Consider the following 10,333-nt stretch of genomic DNA (forward strand, 5'->3'; position numbering starts at 1 on the left):
CTTCTCAGACACCTGTGAGGAGCCTCCGGTCAGTCACGAGTGCCTCGCTATGCGGGTCCAGTGGGCATGTGGCTGGGCAGCATGACAGCCCGAGTGCAGAGCCCTTTTTGTTTACAGAGGTGGGTTAGCAGGTCCTGGGCCTACTCCCCTCATCAGCCTCATGCGCTGCTTTGAGCTCCCATTGCCCATCTGCAGACTCACTTGGCCGAGGAGCCTGAGTAACACCTGGTTTGGGGCGCTGACCACCAGACAAACTGGAGACGGGCCGAGTGGACCTCACACTCCTGGGGCTTGGACACTCCCTGGGGGGACATCCAAAGGACCCACAGCTTTTCGTCCATAATAAAGAACAAGTAGTGACAGGTTTTAGAAACTAATCATGTTTTGCCCCTAAGCTCTTATAGATTTAATTTAAGGGCTTCTAAACGCAAGCCTGCTTAATTTAGTCTGTTATTTTTTATTTTGATATTATTTTTTATATATGCATTCATATCCATGTATATCTTTCATACACTTCACATCACCTAAAACCCACTTCCAAGCAGGGCCTACCTGCCTGCTTCATGTGTTTCTAGTGTGACACGGCTCACTCCAGCTGCAGTGTCCTGTGCCATGGTGGTATCCTGTGTGTGTGTCCTGTGTGCGCGCGTCTGTGTGTCTGGTGTGTATGTGCACCTGCAGTGGGAGCGTGGGTGGAGATGCTTCTCCGATCGTGATGGTCCCTGTCCTCACCAAGCTCACCTCTGCAGAGCACCCTTCGAAGGCACAGGTCCAGTCTCAGAGTGGCGGCGATGTCCCTCAGCAGAGCAGCCAGCAGGTGTGATCACGTGCCACCCGGCAAGCACTGGCATCATGGCTTGACCGGAGCACCCTTGACCCCACTGCAGCCCTGTGCTGTCACAGTTGTCATTCACCTGAGGTCGCACCCAGTTAGGTGTCGAGCCAGGGTGGCTGTCCTGAGGCTTGCACTCTATCCCTCTCAGTTCTCTTTAGGGCAAGAAGCACAGGTCTGGTAGGGTCTGCCTGCTGTGGGGGTGGAGAAATTGCAGAGAGGGACCAACTCTCACACCACATACAGAAGGTGCAGGGTCCTCCCTTCCCTGACCTCAGGAGCCCGGTAGAGTGACGAGCTCTTGCTGTCCACACCTAAGAAGCCAGTAAAGCCCTAACCGGTTTGGCTTAGTGGGTAGAGCGTCAGCCTGCAGACTCGGGGGTCCCAGGTTCGATTCCAGTCAAGGGCATGTACCTTGGTTGCGGGCACATCCCCAGTAGGGGGTGTGCAAGAGGTGGCTGATTGATGTTTCTCTCTCATCAATGTTTCTAACTCTATCCCTCTCCCTTTCTGTAAAACAATAACATATTTTTTAAAAAAAGAAGAAGAAGAAGCCAGTAAAGATGCTGGCGGCCCTGACACCGAGTTCAGATCCAGTAAGTCTGCACTGGCCACCCTCACATAGTCAGGGCCTCCTGTCTCGGCCATGCTCTACACAGCAGACCTGGGAGCTGTGCCCATAGCCCCTTGGCCGCCCGCCAGCCGTACGAGCAGCCTGCGCAGGGTCAGGATGCGCTCACCCTCGCGTACTTCAGACTTGTCCTCAGAAATGCCAGGCAGTCTCGTGTGACAGCGGCGTTTTCATAACGTGGCAGTGTTACTTCAGAGGACAGCTGTAAATCTCGGTCCCTTTGGCCCAGCTGGAAGTCACCCACTTTGGGTGCTAGCTCAGCCCTACCGCTGACACTGACAGCTTCACCACTGGGGACAAGGGTCAGGTGGTCTGCACGCCCCGGGGCTTATTTGTGAAGGAAGACAGATCAGATTGGATGCTTGTCTTGTACGGTTCCTGTGCAGCCCAGCAGGACTGGACCTAGGCTGGGACTCAACCCCCACAAGTAACAGGCAAGGGCTCAGGTTCCGCTTTGCAATGGCTGTTGCGGAACCTGGTGTCTGAGGTGTAGGTGTGCGCTGACAGGGCAGGGACTGCCTCCGAATGCTCCGCCGAGAGGACCCTTAGAGATTCACAGCCATAGTGTTCCTGTGCTCCATTCTCACTGCTTTCTAAACTAGCTGGACATTCTGTGACTTAAATGTCAGGTAAGAATTCCTTTGTGTGTGTATCTAGTGCACTGTGATCCGAGACAAATGTAGTATTGAATGTATTAGTTTCTCCTTCAAAATCAATAAAATACATTTCCTGGAAACTGGTTGTTGTTTGTTTGAATCTGAACCATGTAGTAGCTCTCTGTACCTGTCGTAGGTGCACTGATGGAGGGCAGAGTCCCCACTTTGCTTTTTATAAGCCGACATGACTTACCTGGTCCTTCAGCCTCAGGTGTGCGGGCTGAGCTGCTTGGGCCACCTGGATAGCGATGGACAACACTCAGGCATGCTGAGCCCAGCGGCTTTGTACAGGTCGTGTGAGTTTTGCGTGTGTGTGTGCGTGTGCGTGTGTGTGTGTGTGTGTGCGCTTGCGTGTGGACTGGGGCAGGTACCCCGCCCCCCCCCCCCCCCCCGTACGTACCTAGTCTTTTCTGTCCGGTCACATTAAGGATGGTCACCGCGTGACTCCCACACTTTTCTGTCCAGCAGGCGGGGAAATAGTGTTGGGACAAACTCAGACCATAACAGGGTTTTCCTTTTCAGTGGAGTGGGGTGTGCCCAACAGGTTTAAGGTTAAAAAGCAACATTTTGATAGTTTGGGGGTTAAGGAACCAGTTATTAAAATTAAGCTTCGTCCATGGTGTGCCGGGCTGGAGGTATGTGGGGCCCCAGGGCTGCTTCCTTCCTTGCCACTTCACCTCTTGCCTCCTGTGGCTGACACACCTGGACATGGGTCCTGGTTTGGTCTGGACTCGGGAAGTCAGGTGGCACCTGCCTCTCTAGATGTCACAGTCCCTGGGCTTTCCAGTTTCCTCTGTGCTGTTGGGTGATCTGATGTTAACACCGAGCCGAGGCTGCCCCTCCCATGACCACTTCGGAACAGATCTGAGCAGCTAAATGGGCTTATTTTTATCCACACAGTACAGTCTGAGGTCACTGTTGCTCTGGAAATGCAGGATAGCCCAGTTAGCAGCCCCTCCCCCTCACCAGCCAGGGTTTGTTTTCATCTGACTTAGGAATTTAAGCCTCAACAACCCTCAGAAGGGAGGTGGGTAAGAGCATCTCCTGCTTCTAACAATGGAGACGGATCCCCTGTGCCCTGGGCTTGAGCCTCCGTCTCCTCACTGCAGCCAGCATGGTCCCTGCTCTGCACCTTCTCAGCACTCTTCTCTCCAGGGTGATGCTCCATCAGTGGGGTGAGCGGGAGGGGCCCAGGCCCAGAGGGGTATTCGGGTGGGTGGGGAGAGCTAGCCTGCGCCACCTCCCAGCAGTGGGTGACCCCCCGTTACAGCACCCGTCTCAGTGAAGGCTGCCCCTAAGGCCCAGTGCAGATCAGTGAACTTCATTTTTTGTTCCTGTGCACATTATTTCCAAAGAACTAGTTACCTTTCAAACACCCTTGCAGCTGTAACATGAACGTACGAACCAGATAAGATTTGATGGCTTCAAAACAAGATTACACATTTTGAGAGCCCAGTTTAAACTTCCCATCTTGTGGAGGAATTCAAAACTGATGCCCACCCAGTTCTGGAGCTGTTAGATGGCTCACGGGTGTGTGCAGGTGCGGGCGCTGGGAGCTGAGTGTCTGCTGTTAGATGCCCATCTCCAGGTCGCTTCCTGTCTCTGAATGTAAATATTAAGAAATATAACTATAACCGTACCTTTGAATATGACAACAGGTTAGTCTAAACGATTCTCTTAAGAGTGGGATGTACTATTTTCTTTAGAAAGCATATTAAGCCATTAGACATTTTAGTTGGTGGGGTACACACATCACTGGGCTGGAGACCATGGCTTCCTGGGTGGAGCACAGCGACTTCCCACCGCAGCTTTTTGACCTGGAGTTTCATTGGTGCCACGAGCCTGCTGTTGGCACTGGAGAAGTTGAACTGTTCCCTGTGAGGTGGCACAGCGCCTCCGCTGGTGACCAGTCCAGTGCTGTGGGCTGCCAAGGAGACTTCCCCACACTGGGGCTCCCAGCCTTGCCCACAACACCCATGGGGCCAAGCACAGTCCTTCCGTTCTGCCAGGTTCCCTAGAGACAAGAGGTTTACAGGGCTGTCCCCTGGTGGGTTCTGTGGGTGTCTGCATGTGCACCTGCTCTGCAGCTCTGGGGCTATTGTCCAGACAGGCCTATTGAAGTCAACTATACCCCAAAACTGGGTCTGAATAAGCTGTGAAACATTCAATAAATACATTCTGTCTATGAAAACAGAAGTACTGTATAAGTTAACCTTGATTCATGTTAATTATAAAACAGATTTGCTAGATTCCCCTTCAGACCTACTGACACTCTGGTCTGCCTAACCTTCCAGCCTGGTTCCTTCCGGCCAGCTCCTCCTTTCCCCGACACACGGCTGTTCTCTGAAGCCATTTCTCTCATGAAGGTAGGGGTGAGGTCCTGGGAGTTAGGTCTTCAGTGGGCACCTCACCTCACACGGCAGCCTGATCAGCAGGGAGGTCAGCACAGCATTGTTAGTCTGGCTGTGCTGGGCCACCCAGCCCTGGCATGCCTGCTCCTGGGGCCGGAGGGCACCTCCACCACCCTCGTGGGCCCAGCCTGTCAACCTGTCTCTGTTGGAATTTCAGAAGATTAGCAGAACTGCATTATGGAGTGATCTGTGATCATCTTTAAAGTCATACAATAGGAAAAACAATACTTGATTTCTTGTTTAATAAGTAAGAATGTCACGTGACTATATACCACAGTGTTAAATTACCTATAAATTGAATTTATACATTTTGATTACCTTTAATTATATTCTGCTATCATGAAACAGACTTTCTGTGTGGCAGCATTTCTCCCCAGTTACTGCTTTATGAGTTGGGCTTTTTTTGTTTCCTTGTGGTAGTCTGGACTTATTCTGACTGGGGGGAGGGGTTGTTATAAAATATTAGTATTCCTGAAATAATGCGCCACAGCTTGCAGTATTTGGAATAAGCCTTTCTCAAGAAGGAATGACTTACCTGTTGTGCCCCAAGACGCTGGTGTGCTTTCTCTGCCACCAGCTTGCTGAACTCCTCAGCGCTGGATTTAAGCGCCGTGTCCTGTGTTTACAAAGACTGAGCATTGGACAACTCTTGATCAGTTAGTGCTCGTGGAATGTCTCTCTAAACCTGAAAGAATATTTATTTTAGCCATTTCAGTCAGCAGCATTTTCCCCATTGAGAGTAATTTTCACATCGGCTATCAGTGAACTTACCTAATGGAGTGGGCTGCATTGATCACTATAATTTCATTGATCATATACCTGAGTTGTTGAACTAGTCCCTAATCAAATGTTTAATATTAGTACATTTAGCTTAACGTAGGTATTGGAACTCCAGAGTTAAAGGCCAGGAGGGTGTGTAGCAAGAGCCAAGATTTGCTCAACAGCTACCCCGACTCATTTGAGCTTTGTCCCTGTGGTTGGTTAATGATGGTGCCGTCGGCACAGGGCCACCCCCTCCTCCGCACTGCTGCTTGAGTGTTGTGTATAATTTTAAATCTGTAACATAAATTCCGACATCACCTGTGTGTGCTCTGTCCTTTGCAGTAAGTCCTTCAAACACTTGATTTTGTCTTACACAGGATTTCTGCCTATGAAAACATTCCCCACTCCCACCCTTAATAAAGTTCACCTCTGAAGGACAGAGTGGAATTTAGATCCTAAAATTTGCACATATATTTTGTTTTTCAGGTCTTGAGTCACCACGGCCAAACATAATCCTTGGGTTAGTAATCTGTCAAAAAATGAAACGTCCTTCGAATGCTGGAGACTCAGACAAGACAGAGGAGAAGCGGGCCCGACTGCAGACACCGGAGGAGACAGACGTGGCGGCCTACCCCAAAGTGCCTCCGGCCTCACAGGCTGAGAAGAAACCCCCCAAGTATCAGCACAGCTCTGGGGACACAGCTGTCAGCACCACCCCCCCGGGGTCTCCCCCACCCCCGCCCCCTCTGCCAGAACCACCAGCTTCGTCCTCGGTGCTGAAAATACTGTCCTCCCTCAAGCCAGGAGCCACCAACACCGTCACCGTGCCAACAGCGCCCGCCGCAGTCACAGGGGCTGCTTCCTCTGCCTCGAAATCAGCTTCGCCGCTGGAACACATCCTGCAGACTCTGTTTGGGAAGAAGAAATCATTTGACCCTCTGGCCGTGGAGTCTGTGGAGTCGGCCTCCACCTCCCGCCCAGACCCCAAGGCCAAAGCCGAGTGCGAGCTGCCAGCAGTGCCTCTGCTGGACCCCATCGTCCAGCAGTTTGGTCAGCTCTCCAAAGAGAAAGTTCTAGAGGAAGAGGAAGACGACAGACCCTATGACCCTGAAGAAGAGTACGGTCCTGACAGGGCCTTCGAGACACAGCTCGGGGACCGAGGGAAACGGCACGACATGGAAAAGGCCTCTGAGACCACTGAGCGGGAGGAGGTGGCCTATGACCCAGAGGACGAGACGATTTTAGAAGAAGCCAAAGTGGCCATCGACGACCTGCCCAACAGGATGTGCGCAGACGTCAGGAGCTCGGCGGAGAGGCCGGCGGGGTTCGCAGCCGACATGGCTGCTCCCTCTCTGGTGGAGCAGCAGCAGATGATAGAGGAACTTAACAAGCAGATCGAGGAGCAGAAGAGACAAGTGGAGGAGCAGGAGGAGGCTCTCAGGCAGCAGCGGGCCGCCGTTGGGGCCTCCATGGCCCACTTCTCAGTGTCGGATGCGCTGATGTCGCCGCCTCCAAAGTCCTCACTGCCCAAGGCCGAGCTCTTCCCCCAAGAGCAGCAGGCTGCCGGCAGGCCAGCCGGGCCCCCCACCAGTCAGGGGCCAGGCCCTGGCTCTGACCCAAGACAGAGTCGGGACCCCCGGCAGGCCCGGCGACTGGCCGCGGAGAGCAATGAGAGTGAGAGCTTCTCGAAGGCCTCGGCCAGCAGCATACCCAGTGCCCTGCCTACCAGAGAAGCACCCAGCGGGGTGGCCACTACTAGTCAGGGGCCTGTACCTGCCCCAGAGGAAAAGGAGCCCACCCCTCTGCCCTGGGCTCCAGGTGACGGGGCCACCCTGCCAGCCAAGCAGGATGGACCCACAGGTGAGCCCTCAGAAAGCCAGGGCCCGCCGGCCACCGACAGCAGCCCTCCCATGACGGGTGGGCCAGGCCTGGCGCGGCCTGCCCGAAAGGTGCTGCTGCCCACGCCGCCCAGCACCGCCTTCCAGCCCAACTTCTCTATGCCAGGTGAGGGGCACAATTTCAGTTCTGCAGGAAGAGACCCATTTTCAAGCCAAGTGTTCGCGTCTCAGGACAAATCCTTCGGCTCGTCTCCATATGAGGATCCAAGAAATGCCCTGTTTGCTGAAAAAAGTGACTGTTCGGCTGTTGAAACTGAAGGAGACAGAGACCCACAGTGCAGACCTGGAGAGGGGGCCAACCCATTCCCCCCCCCTGGACAGAAAGGGACCCCTCTACCCCAGTTACAGGGCCAGCGTGAGCCTGCACCCCGCACTTTCGGAACATTGGGACTTCATGGCCCGAGCTTCCCAGGACCGCGGGGACCAGTGGCTCCGTTTTCAGAAGACGGTGTCATTTCTAACAACGATGGAGCAAGAGGGCCTCCGCCGGCCAGATTTGGAGCTCAGAAGGGGCCCATCCCTTCCTTATTCTCAGGGCCACATGGGCCACCTCCTTACGGGGACAACAGGGGCCCCTCACCCTCTCACCCTGGTGGGCCCAGAGGATCAGCACCACCCCAATTTGAAGAACGCAAGGATCTACACGGGGAAAAAAGGGAATTCCAGGACGCCCCATACAATGACATGCCTGGGCCTCCTGCCCAGTTTGAAGGACCAGAACAAGGCCCGTTGGTGGGAAGCAGAGGCGCAGGCCCCTTCCAGTTTGGAGGCCCACGGAGGCCTCTGCTGGCCCCGTTTAAAGGGCCCCGAGGAGGCCCACCTCCGTCTCAGTTTGGGGGTCAGCGGGGACCACCCCCTGGCCATTTTGTGGGTCCAAGAGGTCCGCATTCTAATCAATTTGAAAGCACCCGGGGCCCCCATCCCAATCAGTTTGATGGGCCCAGAGGTCAAGCCCCAAATTTCATGCCAGGACCCAGGGGAATTCAGCCTCAGCAGTTTGAAGAGCAAAGGGTGAACTCGCCACCCAGATTTTCGAATCAGAGGGCCCCGGCACCCCTTCAGTTCGGTGGGCCAAGGGGGTCTGTGCCTTTCCCTGATAAGAGTGAGCCTGCCCCTCCCCGGTTCCACTTCCAGGGCCAGTCCCCTCAAGTGATGAAGCCGGTGCCCAGACCCCTGCTGGAGCTGCCCAGCCACCCACCCCAACACCGCAAGGACCGGTGGGACGAGACGGGCTCAGCCCCCAACCTGCCCTCGGGGGCTCCCGGACCAGCCCCCGAGGCCGAGGCGCAGTGGGCCCCATCCAAAGGCCCGGAGTACAGAAACCAGCCCAGGCCCAAAGAGAAGCTGCTGGATGAGCCTGAGGGCCAGCCTGAGAGCCGGCAGGGCCGCCCCTTCGAGGACCGACGGCGGGAGCGGGAGCGGGAGCACGAGCACGGGAAGCCCTGGGAGCGGGAGCGCAGCAGGAACTGGAGCCGCGAGCGGGACTGGGACCGGGGTCGGGAATGGGACAGACACCGGGAGAAGGACTCCGGCCGAGAGCGCAGTGCAAACAGAGACCGGGAGCGGGAGTGGGACCGGAGCCGGGAGCGCGGCCGGAACAGGGACCGGGACCGGGACCGGGACCGGGAGCGGAGGCGGGATCGGGAGAGGTCTCGCAGCAGAGACCGGGACCGGGACAAGGGCCGGGAGCAGGAGCGAGGCGGAGACCGCAAGGACCGCAGCAAAAGCAAGGAGAGCACTCGGGACCCGAAGGCCGAGGCCCTGGCCCCGCGGGCCACCGACCCCGCGGCCCACACCTAGGCCTGGCCGCCGCTGGGCACCTCCTCCTGAAAGCCAAGTTCATAAAATGTGTTGAACAAATTGTTTTTGAAATAGCTATAAACGTAGATGAAGAATAGAATATTCTGGACTTCAAAAATTACTGTAATTTTGTGTATGATGGTTTCCTACAAAATTTCACGTCTTTACAATTCTGATGCTTTTTTAAAGAAATGTAAGAACTCTTAATTTTTCCATTTAAAATTACTGAAATGGGAAAGTGTCTACAGAAGCATATTGCTTTTCAGATTATAAAGTTATCTTTTCCAATAACTTGACTGACTATGGTAAATTTTAAGGGAATTCTGTGGACCTCAGAGCCATACCTTTGCTGACACCTCGTCTGCATTTCTAGGTTTCCAAACGCTGTTTCTGCAGGTTTCGCCGGCTCTGGAGGGTGGTGTGCTTCGTGGAAGCGCCCTCGGCGGGCCGCGTGTGCGCACCAGAGCCGTGCTGTGAGCCCTCTGAAATGGAGAAACACAACCTTCCGAACGCGGTTTCCTTTTTTCCTAAAGAGATTTGATTAGAAATTTCAACCAGGAAACAATACATTGTTTCTTAGTTGTGCTCAGTTTTTTATATATCACCTCATACGTTTTCTTTTTTTCAAAAACATTAAAAGCAACATCTGTTTGAGTACAAATGGTTGCATTTTAAATAACAATTTATTGGAAAAGGTTTCAATTTTACCAGCCTAAAGGTAAGAAAATATACCAATTAAGTGTACTTTGAAGGGGGGTTTCTTTTATCTCAGTAATCAGGAACGTTTTGTTTGTTAAACTTCACCTTCTGCACAGTTCTTCCTTCGTCCCAGGAAAAGTGCACTAGCTCTAAACCGTTATAGTTGTCAGGGGGTAAATTTTAAAGTTTGTCTTTGAAAACAAAACAATATTTGTATAAACTCTGAGATGGAAAATAGTGATATTAGTTCAAGAACGAGCAAGTAGAAAGCATCCACTGTGAGATGGTGCGCTGCTTCTTGCTGTGTATTTTTCAAGTTCTGAGGTGTGAGAAAGAAAACCTTGCTAATTTATTTGACTGTACAAATACACTTTGATAATTTTTTTATATTTTCATAAACTTACTTTTGCAAATGTAAAATTAGAGCGTCTTTTTTGTTCTCTGGAGTCTGTTGCTCACTGCCTTGCTCCAGATTTCCTTCTCCCGGGGACGGTGGGCTGGGCGCCGTCCAGGGCGAGCAGTCTGGGAGGCTGGTTCCGGGAGCCAGAGTCCCAGGTAAGGCACAGTCAAGCGGTGTTGAGTTCCAACATCTAATAGGATGGGAAGGTTTTTACATGTAACACAAGTTTTTCTAATCTACACAA

General features: G+C 53.2%; 1 protein-coding gene across 1 annotated transcript in view; it reads left to right on the forward strand.

Annotated features, from left to right (window-relative positions):
• Positions 1 to 10,102, forward strand: part of DIDO1 (death inducer-obliterator 1) — a 43,461-nt gene extending 33,359 nt beyond the window's left edge. The window contains exon 17 of the mRNA XM_081097551.1: positions 5,779 to 10,102. Coding sequence (XP_080953677.1) covers positions 5,779 to 8,990 — 3,212 coding nt within the window. The 3' untranslated portion in view covers positions 8,991 to 10,102. The remainder of the gene's footprint in view (positions 1 to 5,778) is intronic.
• The last annotated feature ends 231 nt before the right edge of the window (positions 10,103 to 10,333 follow it).

This window comes from Myotis nattereri (genome assembly GCF_964212035.1).
Source record: "Myotis nattereri genome assembly, chromosome: 8".
Taxonomy (NCBI): Eukaryota; Metazoa; Chordata; class Mammalia; order Chiroptera; family Vespertilionidae; genus Myotis; species Myotis nattereri.